At 45.4% G+C, this 21,259-nt stretch overlaps 1 protein-coding gene across 7 annotated transcripts in view; it reads left to right on the top strand.

The window, feature by feature from the left end:
• LOC118769144 (ras/Rap GTPase-activating protein SynGAP-like) overlaps positions 1-21,259 on the top strand; it is a 111,582-nt gene that overhangs the window by 35,477 nt on the left and 54,846 nt on the right. For 6 of the 7 annotated variants that reach the window (XR_005004472.1, XM_036516165.1, XM_036516163.1 and 3 more), the window contains one exon: positions 1,902-2,007. Coding sequence is in view for 5 of the 7 variants with exons in the window: in XM_036516165.1 (XP_036372058.1) it covers positions 1,902-2,007 (106 nt within the window). In the remaining 2 variants the exon portion in view is untranslated. Of the gene's footprint in view, positions 1-1,901; positions 2,008-19,535; positions 20,816-21,259 lie in introns of those variants that run through there. The other variant, XM_036516166.1, reaches the window with a different exon arrangement.

Below are 21,259 nucleotides of genomic sequence, written 5' to 3'. Positions count from 1 at the left end.
ATCAAGGTTGAACACTTGAGATTCTGCCCAGTGAAAGTTGGTAGACCTAATTGTGTCATGCATGTGATGGTAAGAATATACTGTATCACAGAACCCGGGAAGGTTGAAACAGACTGCGGTCTGCCCAGCACCTGAGAGTAGCTCGGCCCATGTGACCAGAATTCCCTTGAATGGCTTACACTGGTGTGGAAAGCATTTATAGATCATCCTTAATATTATAGATGAACTATCAAACACATCCTGGACAGCTGGACGCTTCCAGAATTAAATCAGTACTGCTGCAAGTTGGCTTTTTAATAGTCAAGTGAATGTTTTCCACCGAGTCCCTCAGGTTTTGTCTGGACTCATGACTGAACTTGGACTTTTTTTGCACCTTCAGTTCTCAGTTTAGCACAGAGAAAGAGGCACACGAACACTCCTACAGCAACGTGGGCATCACTGTTATTCCAGAGAACCCCATGCTATATCCTGGTTAATAAACAGGAAATTATTTCTCCCCTGCTTTTCGGGTTTTTGTTTTCATAGGTTTCCATGGCAGCGGGCTTTCCATTATTAGTTCCAGAGAACTGGGCTTCTTGTAAAACTTTGCTTTGGAGTATATGAATCATGGCGGTCTTCCCTCCGGCAGCTAAATAGGGGAGATTAGATGGAAGTGTGTGCTGAGTGGTGTTGTGTGTGTGTGTGTGTGTGTGTGTGTGTGTGTGTGTGTGTGTGAGTGTGTGTGCGTGTGTGTGTGTGTTGTGTGTGTGTGTGTGTGTGTGTGTGTGTGTGTGTGTGTGTATTATGGCCTGTATTCAGGCTTTCATTGGATGGGTCATCTCTCGAGCCGGAGAAAACAGAGCAGACAAGGGGGGAAAGTTTTATTTTTGTGTTGCCCACTCTGGTGTGAAACTAGATCACTGGCTCCCAACCCATTTACTCAAGTGGGCCACACGTGCTACCCGAAATACTCTCTCCGCTCGCCTCTAAAAATGTTTTTTGGCCTTTTCTGCCAAAGTGGCATGAACAGGTTGCTGTTGTTTTTTTTGAGCAAGGTTATCTCTCTCCTTATGGTGGTAAACAATTTTTTTTTCTCCTCTGGCTAACTTTAGCGTGACAGACGGCTATTTTGGGCCCATTTGCAGAGTGTCACATGGGCTGCTTCTCTTTGCTGATTGGTCGACATCCAACTCCTGGGCCCCAGGTTGAGAGGAGCCAAAGGTCATAGTTCAGGTGTCACTCAGTTCCTGGGGGGTGTTACGTGTACTGGTTTGTGGTCCAGCGGAACACCCTGGCTTAACTGTTACAATTAGCACATTAGTTGTAGACATCGTTGTTGTTGCACTGTATATACCCATCCATTTTACAGAATATACTGCAGCAAAATGTTCGCATGAGTGGTCTCAGTGTGTATGCTTCATTTTTTGAAAAAATGCCTGAATAATTACTGATCTAATGGAGACATTAAAAAGGGAGGTTGGTGTAGGGAGAAACAGAAACCCAAACACTAGCTCCCCGCATTTGCACCCAAATGTGGAGAAATTCTTACATTTTTTATGAGAATGTTATTCATCTGAAAATATAAATGTTTATGATTAATTTTCTCCCATGTTTTCTAAGATAACTAAACTTATCTTATGTAGCTCTTACGTGATTACAAAATTTGCATCCTCATGAAGATATTTGTTCCCAAAATGAGTTTGTGTTGGAGAAAACAGGATCATTATTATGCATAAAGAATCTTGCTAACGTATAATAATGAATGTATATTTTTAGTACAGCAGTGCATATGCTGTGCTTGCTGACCTTATACTCCCTCTCCCTTTCTCCCTCTTTCTTTCCACCCCTCCCTCCTTCCCTGTCTCTGTCTCTCCTTCCCTCCCTCTCTCCCCTCTTTCTCTCGCTCCCCCCCGACCTCCCAGGTCCACCCCCTGTTGATGCGCGAGCGTCGCTCCGAGTCGCACAGGAACAAGCTGCTGCGCCGGACTGTCAGTGTGCCCGTGGAGGGGAGGCACCACCCCGAGATCGGTGAGAGGAGCGCCCACACCGACACTGCCACGCCCACACCGCCGCAGCCACGCCCACACCGCCACTGCCACGCCCACACTGCTGCAGCCACGCCCACACCGCCACTGCCACGCCCACACTGCTGCAGCCACGCCCACACTGCTGCAGCCACGCCCACACCGACACTGCCACGCCCACACTGCTGCAGCCACGCCCACACTGCCACTGCCACGCCCACACTGCCACTGCCACGCCCACACTGCTGCAGCCACGCCCACACTGCCACTGCCACGCCCACACCGCCACTGCCACGCCCACACCGCCGCTGCCACGCCCACACTGCTGCAGCCACTCCCACACCGCCACTGCCACGCCCACACTGCTGCAGCCACGCCCACACCGACACCACCACGCCCACACTGCTGCAGCCACGCCCACACTGCTGCAGCCACGCCCATACCGCCACTGCCACGCCCACACCGCCGCAGCCACGCCCACACTGCTGCAGCCACGCCCATACCGCCACTGCCACGCCCACATTGCCGCAGCCACGCCCACACTGCTGCAGCCACGCCCACACTGCTGCAGCCACGCCCACACCGCCACTGCCACGCCCACACTGCTGCAGCCACAGACAGGCTGACTTTACACCGACACTCTCCCTGAACCACAGACACAGTGTCTACATCAACACACTTCCTGAACACACTGACACCACTGACTGCACTCCCAGAGCCACAGACAGGCTGACTTTACACTGATGCTCTCCCAGAGCCACAGACAGGCTGACTTTACACTGACATCCTCCCTGAACTACCGACAGGCTGACTTTGCACAGACACTCTCCCTGAACCACAGACAGGCTGACTTTACACTGATGGTCTCCCAGAACCACAGACACAGTGTCTACATCAACACGCTTCCTGAACCACTGACACCACTTACTTTACACCGACACACTGACACCACTGACTTCACTCCCAGAGCCACAGACAGGCTGATTTTACACTGAGCCCTTCACTGTGTGACTGACATGTGTTGACCTACACTGGACATGTGCCGTGTGTACTGATCGACTAGGATGTCTTCACTGCGGAGCGTGTAATATGTGCTGACACACTGAGACTCTCACACGCATGAGCAGGACCCACACACAGTGGCACAGTGTTTCCAGAGTACTACACCTTACCTGCAACCCGTGCAGCACATCACTTTACTGTTAGCTTCCTAATTACAGGCTGAGCTGTATCAGCAGTCTAAGAGTGGCTGTTTCCGCGTTACTGCTACACGTTTGATTGTTTGCTGTTAGCAGCAATAGCAGCATGCTCCTTTCTCCTTTACATTGTTTTATTGTACGGAAATGAATGAACACGTTCCTGCAGCTTGCTGCCTGTGGATGCTGCTTACTCTTCGGTGAGCCAGCACCCGCATTGCTGTGCTTGCAATGGGCAGCTCTTCTGACAGTCAGTGTGGCAAGAAAAAAAAAAATCAAACGTAGAGAAATTTCTGGGACTGAATCATCAGGCCAGAAGAAGGCGACTGACATTTCTTCCCGACCTGAGAGAGGTTTCCTCCAGCACCTCTAAATTTTAGGGTGGTTTAGGGGAGAAGAGATTGTTCAGGGATTGCATGTTGTTACCAGAAGAGATCGGGGGAGGCCTGGCGAGTGGGGGTGGGGGGGGTGCCATTCAGTGGGAGGGCAGTTGTGTACGAATACAAAGGTCGAGGTGGGGGGGGGAACACCAGCAGAGTGCCTTCTCCTGTACTGGAGTCAGCAGTGGGGACATAGGGAGGTCTCAGAAACCCGGAGAGGTTCCAAGGGGGTGACGCCAGGTCACGGCCTACAGCGCACGGGTTACCGCGGCAACGGGTCACCTGACCCCCCACGCGATGTGCCGTTGGCGTGGAGGCCGTGGAAGTCGGCAGCCGGCCGCACATCTAATCGCGAGCCGGCTGACCCCCTGGCGGCCTCGGAGCTGCAGTTTACCTTATTTACTCAATTACTCAAGTCATAATTAATAATCACGGCCCTGGCAAAACCCTCAGACACACAAACGCAACGGCACTGAGCAGTGAAGGCCACGGTAAACTGCTTCATGGACGTTCGCCGGCAGTTACGAATGCAGTTTGAGCTGTTTCACAGTGCGTAGCACTTAATGCATTCAGTATATCTGTGTAACCTCCCCTCAGGGAATGTGTTAAACAAGAATTGTGGAGAGGCAGGAGAGGCTGAATGAGTACGCTGAGGTTTGGCACCGTGTAGAACGGTTTAGCCTCCATATTTCTCCCTGTGCTGCAGCTACTGCATGTGAAGGAGAGCCTTCATCTTTCCCCAAAAAACTGTACTTTTTTTTTTATCAATTTGTTAAATATTTGTAAGTAGTAGCTTCTCTGTCAGGTTTCCACCTTGTCAATAACTGAGGTTGTTTCACATCAAATGCATTTAATTAGATTCATTAAAAAATTAATCAATTAGATTAATTTCATTGGTTAATTGTGTGTGTTAATTGAACAGAACCAGCCATTGGTTAACAGGCCACACCTGCCTAATCAGGTGCTCGTTAAATACAGGTGAGTGGGTGCTGCCATGCCTATCTTTTTGCTTGTGGGGGTTTGGCTGTGGGCTCAGGCTGGTTCTTTTTTTGTACATTTTTAAAATAAGTGAGTTGTTTTTGTTTTCTTTCTTCTGTTCCATTTTTTATGAGAAGTGTCGGCCAGTGTCCTCACGCTATATTTTCAGGGTTTCCTTGCACAGCGCAGACCTTGTGAACTGAAACAGTCTTAGTGAAAAAAGTTCTCATAGCTATTTGCAATTCACTATCAAAGGCAATGTGTTTTTCTGTGGTGTGGAGTTTTTAAGTTTTAACCAAGTTCTATTTTAAAAACGAATGCATCATCGTAACAGCCTTTTCTAATCTGAGAGTACTGAAGTGTTGTAATGTAAGCAGTCATCCTATAATTAAGCCATTAATACTGTCAGATGAATGTGTGTGCAGTAATCCTGAAATGCAAATAGCTGCTGTAATTAGCGGTTCATAATCTAAGCACAATAAACAACCTGTCCGTGTTACAGTTTCGGTCAATGGATCACTTTCAAAATGGGTTTTATATTTACGGAGGATTTCTAATGACTGTAATTGCAGTCAAAGTAATAAAAAGGTTTTCCAATCTTGGCTGAACTGGTAGTGTTTCAAAATCTAGTGGAGGTGTTTTAAGAAGAGCATAGTAGTGTTTGTAGCGGTATGGAGTAGTGTTCTGTAGTAAATGTGAAGGGTATTGTGGAGGAGTGTTCATGGAAGTGTGGAGTAGTATCTATGGCAGCATTGAGTAGTAAATTCAGTGTACAGTATTACTTAAAGCTATACAGATTGCTGTGGGGAATAGTTTTATGCAGGTGTGGGGTGGTGTTCATGCAACGTTGTGTAATATTTAGGTTGGTCTGGAACAGTTACGCTGGTGTTGAGTAATATTGAGGTTTGTGTGAAATAGCTTTATGGTGGTGTTGAGTAATATTTAAGGCCTCAGTGTGTCAAAGCTGTTGTAGAAGCTCTTGCTGTAAGAATCAGTGAGTCATTGTCTTCCGTTCCGTGTTAAAACTCAGAGCACTCAGATAAGTCACGTCACCTCGAATAATTGTGTCTGCCAAGCCCAGAAATAATGTGATATAATGAGATGTTCCTGCCACAGTACAGTGTCTTGCCTAACATCCTTTTAGTGGTCCTACATATTCCTTACATTTCATGTATATACTGAAAAAATTAGAGGCTAATACTTCTGATACAATGACACATCTCTGTGCTGCACAGTGGGCTAATGGCTGAAATTAAAGTGCACCGTGAGTCATTATTGTTTTTTTTTTTTGGTTTTGCTTTTTATAAACACAGTCCTGTTCTTTTGTCTTTGAAAGCATAATCTCCTGCAGACAGGCCACAGTCTGGGTTCCCGTGGCCTTTAATCGTACTGTGAAAAGACAAATGTACAGGAAAACGATGGGTTTGAACGCCCCGCCTCCGTATCCAGCCATGAGGGGTAATGTTCTGAGCGTTCTCGGGGATCCTTTCAGATGCAGTACAGCATGGGATTTTACATTCATATGAGGCGATTGGCCAGTTGTTTGTTTAACCTGTAAAATCCAAATAAAAGTACGTAATATCACACCGATAAATGCCTGATAAAGAACAAAAATCTGACTTAAGGGAAGATTTTGGTTGTTTGGTCTTATACAGAGACTAAATTCCCGAGCTTCCTCTCAGATTTTTCCGCAGACCAATTACAGCCTAATCCTGACTAGTGTAATGTCCCCCAGGTGCTGCTCCATAGTTATGAGAGAGAGCGTGCTGACATCAGAGTGCAATTTAAGTTGCATGTTCTGAAATGTGTATAAATTGGTATTTTTTAAAATATGAATGTGCTTAAAATCAGCTAAATACATTGAAGAGCAAGTGGTGTCATAGTAAATTAAACGTGATTAAAGTATACATTTAATACTGTGTATGTTCCTTGGATATCTTCAGACCCTCCAAAGCAAGCTGTGAAGCTGAGCTGAATTTCAGCCTCAGAGAGGAGTATCCACATATATGTCCTGTAGTAAGATCTTCAGTTTCCCTTTCCAAACTTCAGGAGGTCATGAGATAAACACTAAAAGAGTGTGTTTGATGTTTTTAAAAGGATTAGCCTTGCCTTGATCTTTAAACGAGCGTCTAATGTTAAATTCATAAATGATCAAAAAGGGGACGCTGCTTCTGAATATTCAGCGCTGGTCCCTCCTCCTTTCTTTCTCGAGTGTTCAGTTTTTCTTTTCGAGCACCTGCTTCTTCTACCTTTTTAATTGTTATTTAATCTGTAAAGGGTGAACGCACAAACACCAGTGCACCTCCGGCTCTGGCCTCTCTCTCCGCGGTCTGACAGCAGTCACACTGGCTGTGTCTGACCGGACTGAAGAGCCGTTTCCACAGAGCGGCTTTCTCTGAGTAGCTCTCCATTAATGGGCAGTATTGTGGTGGTAAGGAGTGGGGCTCTGAACCCTAAGGTTACAAGTCCAGTTCCCAGGTGGCCTGTTGTACATTTGGGAAAGGTGCTTAACCGGATCACCTCAATATATACCGAAGTGCATAAACTGATCATTTATAAAATGTAAGTTGTCTTGAATAAGACCATTTACAAATCAAATGCAGATGCCTGATGTAACAAGTGAAGATCCATGTCTCTTTCAGAATTATTTTATTATTTAGCTGATGCTCTTGCTGCAGGCACAGAAATGCAGTAAATGATCTCCAAGGTGGAAAGAGTGCCGAAGTGTAAGCATACAGTAGTCATTGTTTTCGCGCGCGCATGAAAGACCGGCAGCCGAGCAACTGTTTTCCGCCGAGCGCGGAGCCATCAGGACCCTCCAGGAATGCTCATCTCTTTAAGAGTCAGGTCACGTTGGCATTTATTCTGAGCTTTGCTGATGTTAGGAGTAAAAGCTCCACCTGGGAGCGCAGTCACTGCGCACTCACTATTCCTGGAGCGGAAAGCAGAGGAAGGAGAAGGGCTCGTAACCTAGCCGGCTGCGGGTTCAAATCCCAGCTGGGGCATTGCAGTTGGACCTTTCCTAGTACCTAACCCCAACTGCTTCTGAGAATATCCAGATGTATACTGTGGATGTTGATTTGTAAACTGTCCTAGCAGCCCTTGATAAGAGTTTGTGCTGAGCAAATGTAATGTGAATATAGAGCATGTTTAGTATTTTTCCTGCGAGGTATGAATGTACAAATAAAGGACACTGAATTGTACAGCGTCTGTTTTACCTGAGGCCGTAATTTTGTCAGTAATTGTTAGAATGTGGCGCCTCTGTCCCCTTCCTTTCTCCTGAGAAGATAAAGAGATACAGAGGCCTAGAGATAGATGGAGGAGATATAGAGAGATCTGAAGATAGGTTGAAGGGATACAGAGATCTAGAGAGCTTGCTGGCTTTCAAGGTGCATCGTATGTACCCTGACCAGCCTGTCTGCTGGAATGAACCTGTTTTCTACCTGGAGGGCAAGGGAGTAGAGGAAAAAAAGGGAGGGTTTTTTTCTGTAAGTGGGAGGTATTCACAGAGTATTTACCATCCTTTAATGACCACAGATTTCTGGAGGGGTTAGGGAGTGGAACAGCTCTCTCCCATCACTCTCTCATGCGGTGAAGGACATGCAGTTAGGACAACCCTGGCAGATGGAAGGTCTTTCTCCCGGGACGCTGTATGGTTTTCACAAGCAAGCACATCGTCAGAGTGGCGTAGTTTTTGAGGAGCTGGTATCGTAACCAGGTGTTCTACCTGGGCAGGATGCTTACCCTGAAATCCTTATGTGAATATCTAGCTGTATGACTGGATAATATGTAAAAAAAAATGTAAACTGCCGCATATAAGAGTGCCAGCTAATTTAGTTTATTTCCCTTCCTCTTTCCCTGTATGATGTGCTCTGTAGGGTCTGTGTAAGTGTACTGGGCATGTGTTAATGGAGACACTGCTGAGGTTTTGAAAGGCATGAACACAAAGCCCTGGCCTTGGATCGCTGCTCTGTTAAAAGCGTGTGTGTGTGTGTGTGTGTGTGTGTGTGTGTGTGTGAGACACAGTCATAGGCCGCTTTTGGTGGGGTGACCAAGCAGCCTTCCGCTGGAGCGTGGGGTAACAGGAAAGATCAAATGAAAGGAGAGCTGATGCAGATGTTTGTGTGTGTGTGGGCCTGAGGCCTTCCTCATGGGCTCCTTTCATGTCTGTCGCACCAAGGTCAAGACGAATCCAGGTGCAGAAGTGACAACATCACTCAAGGTGTGCTGCTCAGCAAACAGGTGGATGGGTCAGAGGAGATTCCCAAATCTAGCACTGAGCACAGGGGTACTGCACATGTCACCACACTAGGTTTAGAAAACAGTTTTCAACTCATTTGCTGAGCAGCTTTTACTAAGTGATATATATGTGTCTGGATTTGAAAAGATTATATGTCTAGATTAGATGTGTTGACTTGTCTTTGACTTTTCCTCACTTAAAGGTGCAACAACAGCATTTATGTCAACTTTTTAATCAGGAATCCATAGTCTTTGCCATGCTTATTCCTAATCTATTGCCTGGTTTCCTATTTGTTTCGCATAATGGCCAATTACGAATCAGCTTAGCGCTGGTGTGACGTGTGCCAACCAATGAGCTTTCGTGTTACTGCTAGAGTGCAACACCTATGGACATAGAGGACATATGCGTATGGTGGTGTAGTGTAGTGGGCAATGGTTGCATAAGGTTTCAGGGTTGATTCCCAGGTGGGGCAATTCTGTTGTGCCCTTCAGCAATGTGCTTAACCTGAATTGCCTCCACAAATATCTAGCTGTATAACTGAATAATAAAAAAGCTACCAATGTAAGTTACTCAGGAGAAAGGTAGTACTATTTATTCAGTTTTAGGGCCCGAGGATGGCCCATTAATTGAAGTGATCGATTCAATGAATCAATTCAATCCGCTCATCATGAAGTAATGAACTTTTGGGCTCGTGGAACCTAACTGACAGTTTGCATGAATGTGTTTAGATCGACAACCGGGTTAAAGTTATAGAGGGCAAAACAAAGCCACAGGGGTCCACTACTGGGCTGCCAGGCATCCTCCCATTGGACAGTCCTTCAGCAAATAAACCGAGACAGGTAGGACAGGTATCACCGTGATATTTTAAAAACTCGAGCTCACAGGCTCCAGATACTGACGCGGCTGTGTGCCCGAGAATGAGGAGATGCCATTTTGGAAAGACTAACGAAGGCCCGGTGGGAACCGTGTCGCTGCAAGGACGCAAATGTCACCACAGCTTCCGTTTGGTCCTGATTATTACATCTGTAGCCTGTGTCAGAGCCAGCCAGTTGCTGGCAGTGTTTTTTTTTTTTTTTAATGTTTGTAATCACGAGGTCAGGTAAATAAACAGTCACCCTCTTTATTTCCTCTGTCAGAGCTTCTCCATCTGCATGCTTTCCCCGTCCTCGCTGCCCCCCCCCCACTTTATTCAGCATTATTCATTTGTGCGGGTGACACTTTAATCCGAGGCGGTTTTACATATTTTGCATTTATACGGCTGGGTATTCACCGAAGCAAGGCGGAGTAAGTACTTCTGCTCGCGGGCGCAGCAGCAGTACCTGATGTGGAAATTGAACCTTCAGCCTTAATGACTGTGATCCGTGTAGTTTCCAACTGTTTTATCTTAAATAACACAGGCAGACAAAACATCGGCGTCGGGGAGCGGTGGGGGTTTGGGGGTGGGGGGGGGGGGCTATGTGGAAAATGTATGTATTGGATGAATGCGTTGTCTGTCTTTGGGTATTTAAGATAAAATATAACTTAAAGATCGATTGTGCAAATCTTAACCACTAAACCACACTGCCAGCCTAATACTAATACCAGATGTCCAATACTACATGGCATCTAACCGGAGCATCTGACGGCGTCCAATGTGAGGTGGCAGAGCTCCCAGCTGCCGTCCAATGGGAAGGAGGCAGGCAAGCAGCCATGAGTAATGTGTGAACAGGATATTTCATCCCGACAGGCTGACAGAATGATATATAGAAGCACAAACACAGATGAATATTTTTCCGCAGATTCATGCTTAATTGCGCTGTGTTGGCACATAGGCTCCAGGCACACTCTCTGGCACCCTGAAGCTGAAGCTCTCTCATACTGGGGGTGTTTGGATGGGGGGGGGGGCTGCTAGCCGAGTTGGATTACACGAACCCGAGCTGATATGTCGCTTTGTGGGGTACATGGTATCTGGTGTTCTAGACAGTGGCTTGGGAACCTGTGGTCAGACTCAAACAAGCTGTGGTCAGGTGCTGTTTGCCCAGAGCTTGGTTTTGATGGCTGAACAAACCCCTAGGTGAAATTTACTAACACATTAATGGCGATATCCCGGCCTATGAAGAACTAGAGTCTCTGATAGACCAGAGTTGGAGTCTCCAGCCTCACCTGCCTGCCAGTCCTACTCACGCTCCACTGCAGCCAATAGGGTCCCTGACTCCGGGCCCGATGTAGCCATGTGACTCTCTCACCTCTGCACTATCACCGAGCTTGGCATGGTTGAGGGTAGGAATCCATCAGTAACCTGCTGGCCAAATTCACCCCAAATTCGCCCCAAATTCAAGTAGGTTACGCCCTTCTGCACTGCGTTCTGCTGTTGTGGAACTCTTGCATGTTTGGCCTTGGGGTTTATGGCGTTTTCCCCCTCAGGTTTTATTGTCTGAGATTATTTTCCTTGCTCCTAAGTAGCACTTAGAGGCTTTGATGATCCGCTGAGCATACTTGTACCCGTGGCTGGAAAGCTCTGCACTGTACTTCTGAAATTAAAGTAGGCAATTACACTGAGGCACCTGAGACATGGGATGCATGTCCTTCTCAAAAGTGCCCCCACTGTCGCACAATAAATGCTTACACATAGCATTTGCTGTACCATTTCCTCTCAAGGTCTCCTCTCTCCTCCTTCTTTGTCTCTCTCCCTCTCTCTCTATCCTCCCCCCACCCCTTTCACTGTCTCTTGCCTTTCTCCTCTCTCTCTCTCTCTCCCACTCTCTGATGCCATTTTTGGGCAGCTGCAAACACCAGCACAAAATCACCCCGCAGCGCCCTCCGGGCATATCCATTGACTGGGAACACGGGTGTCGTCACCGCTCCCAGGCCCACGAAGCCGTACTGCACCGCGGCAACTCGCCACGGCGACGCGCCACGGCGATGCGCCACGGCGATGCACCGTGTGCTTATGGCAACAGAGAGGCTGTGGAAAGCATCCAGCCACTTCAGCTTTAATATCTGCAGCAAAAGAAGCACGGGTTCTACCTGAGAGACATTTTGTGTGTGTGTGTGTGTGTGTGTGTGTGTGTGTGTGTGTCTGTGTGTTTGTGAGAGAGAGAGTGTGCATTTGCGTGTGCGCATGTGTATGTGTGTGTTGGATGGGTGGAGGGGACTGTGCAATGTGGCGCTTTTTTCAGTGAAACATTCTCCTTCCCACATGCGCATGAGACTAAGATGAGGACAGGCCATAAAGACCACAGGGGGGACCAAGCAGCAGGATGAGAGAAGGATAGGGGGATGGGGGGTTGGACACGAAAAAGAGAGAGAGGGGGAGAGAGAGAGAGATGGCAGGACAGATGATCGCAGAGGGGGAAAAAGAGAGGGATGGTGTTTGGGTTAGGGATAGGGCAGCAATAGACAGAGCTGTGAGATGTGAACTGGGAGCAGAACGCTGCGTGTCTGACAGGAAGGAGAGCGGCAGGGCGGCATTGTGTGAGAGAAAGAGAGGGACTAGGAGAGAACAGGGGGAATGCAGCAGGAGCCGTCGGCCATCTCTGTTACAGCTGTGAGGCTCTCAGAGGGAGAGAGGAGTCATCAGAGCAGAGACACACTTCAAGCTGGAGCACCTGGGTCAGCTGGGCTAAAGTGAAACCTGCAATACTCATATACACACACACACTCACAAAATTGCACCCACCCATACACACACGCACACACACACAAACACACATACACAAACTCTCATACACACATTAATACAGACACACACACACAAGCAGTCATACAAACACACCAATACACTCACGCACACACATACGCTTCACCGTGCCTACTAAATTCCAGTGGAATTGCACTCATCAAATCAGCCTTTATTGGCATAGTTGTGAGCTGGTTGCCGTAGAAGCCTCCACAGTACGGCCAGCGTGTAACCAGACCGCAAACAATAACATTCACGCGGCTTTAATTGCCTCGGCGCTCACTGTCCTCCGTTTCCACTGTAACACACACCGACGCCTTACCGTCATTACCGCACCAATCAGAGCTCTCTCTCCCAATCAGAGACCCACTCCTGGCCTCGGCCCGGTTCTGCTCCGGAAGAGAGCCCGTCTCGTCTGAGCCACGGCCAAATGGCGCCTGAGAGCGAGAGAGAGAGGGAGAGAGACAGAGAGAGAGTGAGAGAGAGAGAGAGAAGGAGAGAGAGAGGGAGAGAGGGAGAGAGAGAGAGAGAGAGGGGGAGAGAGGGGGATAGAGGGAGAGAGAGGGATAGGGAGAGAGAGAGAGAGAGAGAGAGAGAGAGAGAGAAGGAGAGAGAGCAAGAGAGAGAAAGAGAGAGAGAAGGAGAGAGAGAGAGAGAGGGAGAGAGACAGAGAGAGAGTGAGGGAGAGAGAGAAGGAGAGAGAGAGAGAGAGTGCAAGAGAGAGAGAGAGGGGGAGAGAGAGGGAGAGAGAGAGAGAAAGAGAGAGAGTGCCTCGCGATCCAGCAGCAGGCTTCCAGCCGGCTCTGCCTCCTGCACACCAGGAAACTGCAGAAACACAAACAGGCTTTCGTTTCACTCAGGTTTCTTTTTTAATGAAAAAATGGGCAATAGAGAGTTTCATATCTGCCGTTATAATTACCACGGAGCCAGGAGAGCCGCCGTGACTTAGTGTAGAGGATGGAACACACAGACTGTCCGCTTTGAGCCAGTGCGGGAGAGTCAAAAGCAAGATTTCATCCTATTCTCTTCCCTCATGAAACTATCTGTTTATACAGTACACATCTCAATATCTGTCTATGCATCTGCAATATATAGATATATATAGGTGTCTTTATGGATCTATCTATCTATGAATTAATGAATCAATCTGTCTATCTATCTATCATATCTGTCTGTCTGTCTATCTATTTGTCTGCCTGTCTGTCTAGCTATCATCAGCCTAAACATTTTTTGTCTCTTTGTAAAATGTGAAAATGTACTGTATGTGTTGGAAAAATATATACCATGGTATATGACATTACGCTTGATACTCTGGTGTAGATGGAGGCATTAAGAAGGGGCTGGATGTATGTATGACTCAGAGATGCAGCAAATGTAATCCAGCCTTTACCAGTGAACTGACATTGAAGGAGAATGGGGGGGGGGGTGGGGGGGTGGGGACGGGGAAGGCGCACCTTGGCAGGTAATGTTCCGTACGCGCCGTCCAGCGGGGTCAGAACGCCCTCTGTCCCCTGACTGGGATGGGGGGTTTGGAGAGGAGGTTCTGTTCATTTTTGGAGTCACCGCCTGCATTGAATGGCAAGGGACCGTAAACACCATATGAGTGAGATGTGATTTTTATTTTTTATGATTATTACCATTTTTCAGCGCTAAGTTGCGATGGATGAAGACGTGCAGTAATACTCAGCTGTCTGCTCCAGCCTGCTGTTGCTGGTTTTTTTTTTTTTTTTTTAAATCCAACTTGCAGTCTCTATCCTGCATTTCATTGCTTTCATTGCTGTTGCGAATCATGTAAAAAAAGAAAGCGTAAATATTTTCACTGTGGCCTTTTTTAAATCCCGGCGAATGCAGAGTGTTAATTACCCAGGCTCTTCATGTTCTGTGTCAGTGCCCTGGAAATACAGCATTGTTGAAATTGAATAGAGTCCAACCGCGAAAGGGAGTAGTGAGGGTAGGGGGTATTATGTGGGAGAGCGAGAGGGAGAGGGGGAACAATAAGACTCTAAAATAGGAAAAAGGGGAAATGAAATTTTACAGCAAAATCCACAGAGGATGGCAGAGAGGGGGAAATGGTAAAAAAAAAAAACTTTAATAAAAAGAAGAAAATACCATAATTCTAAAGGGACTAGCATCACGTCGGTGATCTGATGGTAACCATGGTAATAATTATAGAGGAGCGACAGACTGTTTAACAGAGAAGGAGATGCAGAGAGGTTCATAAATGGGTAAGAGGGATGAATTGCAACAACTGGGCTTCAGCATTTTTTAAACTTCCTTTTTCCTCTCTTCCTCAATCCTTCACCTTCCATGTGTCCTTATTTCTCAATCTCCACCCCCCCCCCTTCCTTTTCCTCGGTTTCCCTCCCTCTTCCTGCTCGTTTTTCATCCCAAATCCCCCCCACCACTATGGCTGTAGCGTTATGGGTTAAAAGGTTGAAATCGTAGGCTTGCAGTTGCCATGGAAACTGTAGGCACCTATATCTCTCCCCCTTCCTTCCTGAAAAATACTGGTTGGTTGATTCCAGCTACCAGTGTAGTCCCAGCTGGATGAAACCATTAGAGAGACGAAAATAGGGGAAGTGTGTCGTCAGGACACAATGTACTCATACGATGCTTAAAATCGTATGATGCTTGAAAAAAAAATTAAATTAAGAAAAAGAACAAAAGAAAAGAGGATGAAAGACAAGCACTGTACTCATAATGACCAGTTTTACAGTGATTCTAGTGTGTCAAGAAAAGCATTTTTAATCAAGATCGTGGTAGTGTTTCTGTTCACATATCCTCACTGTGGGGAACTTCGGGGTAGGGCAATCACATGCATGGTATTTAAGAAACTCAGGCTGACTCCTTTCAAGCTGTTTACTGAAAACACTGGAAATTAAAGTTAGGGTGGAAATGTAATATGTAATATTTTGTGGTAAAACTGATACTAAATGAATCAGTTTGGAAGATGTTTATGACCTTATCTTCTCATCTCCTTTTACACACACACACACGCACATGCGCACACACACAGCTATGCGATGTATAGCTTTAATATATGTGAAACTACAGGAGAGTATAATAGTGCAGAGGTTAGAAAGATACATGACTTGCTCTACTGAAGTAGGTAGAGGCAGAGGCAGCAGGACTGTCATTTCATGCTAAAGCTGTGCTACTAGCAAGGTAGCTAGTCCTACTCTGGTGATGACTCCTTCATTATCATGACAAGTTAACCTGTGAATGGTTTACTGAATGATTTGGCTAGATTGTTTTAGCCAGCTGGATGCTGGCTTCCCTTAATTTAACAGAATGCAAGTCCAGGTGGCAGTTGCTTTAAAATTTTTAATTTCTTGTTGTTTAAACATACATTAGATTTATTCATTTGACAGATGCTTTTATCCAAAGCAGCTTCCAAGTGAGGTAGAGTACAACACAAGCGAAAGCCACACACACACGCACACGCAGACACACACACACACACAACACCTAAAAGGGGTTGTGACATGCATTGCCCACTTAACCCACTTGAACATTGCCACATGGAAGTAAACCGAAAAGAGTTGCCTGTCCCATGTGTGCCCCTGGCATTGCAATATTTAATTTACTGAACCAGATCAATTTTGACAAAAATATGTTAACTACAGCTTTAATCAGGCCTTTTAATCAGCTAACTGCTATATCTTTAATATGTATCTACGTTTTTACATATACATATATAATCCATATCCTTCTCTTAAAGCACTTAAAGCGCTATGCTAATTGTGCATTGCGGTGAAGCACACTTCAGCAGTACGTTATTTAATCCCGTAATAGCAGCCACGGTATGGGAATAACACATTGTATAAAAGCAATTAAAGGAATGCTATGCTGATATTTGTGTTTGTTAAAGTGTAGATTTCATGTTTTATCGCATATTTTTCTTTTTTAAGTGTCATTTTTGTTTACTCTCACTCCTTTATTTCCTCTCCGTTTTCCTCTGTTCCTACTTAAACTGTTCAGGTTTTGTCTGACCTCTTTCTAGCCATCCCAATAATCAATCTGTCTGTCGTGCACCCTCTCGGGCTTGCGCTCTGAGACCGGCGGCAGGGCGCGCCGTTATAAGCGGCAACAGCTTTGGAGAGGAAAACAACTTCACGATAAGGTTCACATTCCATTCACGACTTCATCCAAACAGACTCCCAGATGCTTTCCCACACTCTGTCAAGAACCTGAAAAAAAGTCTAGTGAGGTTAACACTGAAGGTCTCGGTGTGAGACTCCGCTGAAATTGACTGATGAATACTGAGTTCTTGACAGAAGTTTGGCTTGAACTTTGACGGACTGGGTGGGGCCAAGGGCGAGGGCGGGGGCCGGTCTTGCGGGGAAGAATGCAGTGGCAAGTGGCAGAAAAATCTGATATTTAAAACAAGCCAGTAGACGTTAGGAATGTTAATGTATCAGCTATCAGCACTTAGGAGAAAATTCAATCTAGCACTCTAGCACTAAAGCGCTAAGCTGTAACGATTCCGTTAAAATCCTCCATTAGTCTGTTGATTTTGCTGCAATTTGTGGCAGTATTCCTCCCGTGTTAATGCGTTAACAGTGTTAACAGTATTCGTTTCCGCGGAACGAAGTATACTTCCCAAGTGCCAAAAATCAAAGGTGCCCACGGTTAGATCATGCGTTGTATGGGCTTCCTCACAATCGTAAATGAACATTTTTAACAATCTTTTTTCATCAAAATGATAGTGAAAATGTTTTTAAACTTGTGTTAAAATGTGTTAAACCTGTCCATTTTGCACATGAAAAATGCAATATGACACAAAACGCCTTAGATCTTTACCACTGATAAATATCTTAACACACCAATGCCCTCTGCGTTGTAGATGGTTGGTCTTGGGGCGATGCCAAATACTGACAATCACGTGGCCTAAAGAATATTCCACTATTTTGAGGGGAGACTATCGCCAAGAACACGGTTTATGGCAATACCACATTCACAGTCTGCCATAAACCACAATAAAATGAAGATTCTATAAATACACATTCAACTGAGAAAACAATATCAAATTCAAAAAAAATTGCAAGTCACTTTCCCCAGTTTGCATTTTATGGCAATGGGTAAACATTTAAAATGTTTCTGGCTGCTCATATTTTACTATCAAATATTATATATATGTATATCAAAGTACTTTTAATGAAATACACATGGATGATTTTGATAACATTCCTTTAGTGAATATTACACTCTCGTTGATGGAAAATGTCACATTCTATGCAAAATATGACATAACGACGCAAAAAAAAAAAAAAAACACTGGAATCGGCAGACTGACCCTGTAATAGAGGGCTACATGTAAGAATTTCATAATTTGCAGTAAGACGATTTACCGCCACCGACAGAATCTTGCAGCTCGTCTGCGTTTCTAGTAAATGGATTTAAATGTGCGGGGAGTTGCCCATCTCGTACCCTACATTTGGGCGCCCGTGTGTTGTGTAACTGCGCGTCGTGTACTGTTACGCTGATGCTGCCCACTCACTTTCCCCTATCTCGCAACCTCTACATTTCACTCGCTTGCAGCTGTATGAGCGTGTGTGTGTGTGTGTGTGTGTGTGTGTTCGCGCGCGCGCTCCTGTATGTGTGTGTGTGGGGGGGGGGGGGACGGAGAATGAAAGTTCACCAGGCTCCGCGTACTTACGATCGCTCCACATCCCATCACTTTCTCCGCGAGCTCCCGCCCTCCTTCCATACCTCTCCCTCCCTGACGAAAAGTGACAGAGAGGGTGGGGGGGACAGCCAGCACGCGGGGCGACAGCGTACGCTCAGCCATACACACCTGTACGACAGCGCCGACCAGCCTTGTGCCACCGGCTACCATAAATAACAGTCACACACGCAGAATCGGATTAATGAATATGATGTCCGTATAAAAAATAACAAAAAAGGAGAACTCTGTTGGAATCCATCTTGCTAGCACTTTTTTGTGGCTAAATTTATAGCTGTTTTTTAATCACATTTATCATTTACTTTGAGATGCGCACTCGGTTTCACTTGGCGTTGGTTCATTTTTGCCTCGTGGGAAGATGATGGATCGGGGAGCGGTGGTCTGCGCGTTAGGATAGGGCGAACCTCCCGTTTACCGACAGCCTTTCAAGAATCTCAACCGAACCGATCAGCGCTCTCCTGCCTCGTCTCCGCGTATCCCGGTCTCTCTGTCTCCGGAGCACAGAGACACCTATTCTGGACGAAGGATGCTTTCGATTTTTTCCACCCTGCAATAGGCTATTAACGGACTACCTGGCTCTCTACTACACACATATACATACGCGCACACACGCACACGTTAGCACAAGGATGCACACATACACACACATAGTTGGCACACAGCCATGCACTGAAGACTACACGCTTATTACCGCAGATAATAACCCGGCCTTGCAATACTAAGCAATGTATATATAAATGAAAACAAACGTTTTGAAATTAGCGTAGTTGCAATTTATGTAATATAGCGTATGTTTCGAATTCTGTATGGCATCTAAATGGCATTTAATATGTGCTTATTTGTCTAGTCGATGTACAACGGCAGCTTCATGCACTAGAACGTATTTTATCTCTTTTAAAATCTACTGAAATTTTATTGATGATCATCATCATATTAGATTAACAACATAAGCTGATCCCCATCACTGCACAGTTATTAAGAATAAAAATTAAACAAACAAACAACAAAAAACAATACACCCAAAACATGAGAGAATTTAGCCTCGGGAGAGATTGTGTAGGTTACCGAGGAAACGGCAGCGGGATTGTGGTTCAGTTAGGGGATTGTGAACGGGTCGAGGGCAAGGAAGCCGGTGAAAAAGATCAGGGAGAGGCCGGAGACTCGGATCTCTCAGCGGGACTGCCTGCCACGGAACAGCCGCTGCCGGTACCGGAGAGTGTGGCTGGGGGGCGGTGGAGGAAAGAACCGAACATCCGTGAGGAATTATAACATTAACGGAATTAACTTTTTAAAAACACACGATCTGTATGATTGTTTACAACTGCATTTTTTTACGAGCAATTCATATAAAGATGTCTATCAGTATTATTTTAATGTATTTATATGGTGTTTGTACTAGATACATGTTACAAATATTCATATTCTATATATAGGGAGGGATTAAGGGAGATATCAGGTAAATAAATCAAGAGTATTTAAGATTCTTTTTTCATATATGATACTAAAGTTTCACTTCAGGCTAATATTAGCTACGTTAATCTTCAAAAAACGCGCATGTTCTTAAATACACACTGATATTAGACACTGCGGTAAACAGAGTAGCCTACTTACCTTGTAAACAATACCTGAAAATGCTGTTGGTAATTTAGCACAACTACAAAAATCATAAGGAAGTATCGTATTTAATTAAGATTGCTGAAAAGGCACGCACTTTGAATGTTATTCAGTTAGGCGATCGTGTGTGCGAACTGCATGTGGTTTAATTTACACGCCTACAGGAACTTTTAAGAAATCATTTTTCATCACCAGTACTGTGTCCCTGAAAAGCAATCCGGCTAATTAATCAGATGGTCTGCTAGTGGTTTTAGTTGTTGTGTTGATTATTTACGCTGTCTCGAGAACAGTCTGCTTTCACTTGCTTGGTTTCTTAGAGGCGTTTTTCGGCTGTCTGTTTTAAGTCCAGTGACTGGTGATTAACCGACGCTTTCGTTAGGCTAAACCTTGGCATTCGAAGTCCATTCTTCTGGAGTGGTGAAAGCGGCCAAGCGGTTTAACTTGACTAGTCCATAGGTGGAGTCTCCTATATATACGAGTAATGTAGGCTTGGGCAACCAAACCGTGAGCATTTATATCCTAAAATAAACTATATATTTATGCAGTACACCCACACACACCCTGTCTATATTAAGTAATATTTGAGGCAACATTTACATTATAGAAAATGCAAATTGGTTGCCTAAGTAGTAGGTTACTCGCCTATCCGTTTGTCACATTAATATTCTCTGATAGCATGACACACGCAGTTTTGCACGTGCACAGACGTTAGGCAAACGGACAGACATGGAGAGTGACAAGCTCAAAATCGTCTACACACATTTGGGTTGATGCACGGAAACACACGCCAACAAAAGCCTCCATCTCGACAAACCCTGTCATTCCAGTTTCATTTTGAAAAAAAAAAAAAAACAAAGACTTGGAAAAAATATTGGACTTAAAGGAATATGATATCAAGTATGATAACGTACTGAGGAAGACTCTTTGGATGTACCAACTAGGGGTCACCGGGATGACACCCCTTCACACCTTAATTCTCATCCAGTAGGAACGGAAAATATTGAAGTCTGAGGATACATTTAGTCTGGAATTGAACTGCATCTCCATCTGTCATCTCTAGGTAGGGGCCACACACTTTTCAATCTGTCTCCTTTGTTTTTTTTTTCATGGTACTCTCCTGACTTCAGTCCAGCCCCCCTACCCAATATGTTCCTTGCTGCAAATCATTATGTTTGTGTTGCATTATGGGAAAGCAAATATAAACATTACACTTGAGAAAATGTTTGTTCCTGTCAAACAAGGTAAACATACCTAATTTGGTTTCAGAGCTGGGTCTAATGGTCTGATTAGCTTGATAAAGACTTTGATTTGTTGGATCAATTGGCCGTGGGCAGGATTGAAGAGACTAACACCATCATGGCTAAACGTTTGCTCTCTTAAAATCAAGGGCAGTTGAAAGGTAACTTGTTATCTTCAAGGCCACGGGATTCACAAGCCTGCTTAAACCCGGGAGTCATATTTAGAGTTCTCTGTATCTCCCTGCATGTGTTTGACAGCCATCACT

Source organism: Megalops cyprinoides, chromosome 21 (genome assembly GCF_013368585.1).
Source record: "Megalops cyprinoides isolate fMegCyp1 chromosome 21, fMegCyp1.pri, whole genome shotgun sequence".
NCBI classification, from domain to species: domain Eukaryota; kingdom Metazoa; phylum Chordata; class Actinopteri; order Elopiformes; family Megalopidae; genus Megalops; species Megalops cyprinoides.
This window is presented reverse-complemented; position numbering and strand designations above follow the sequence as displayed.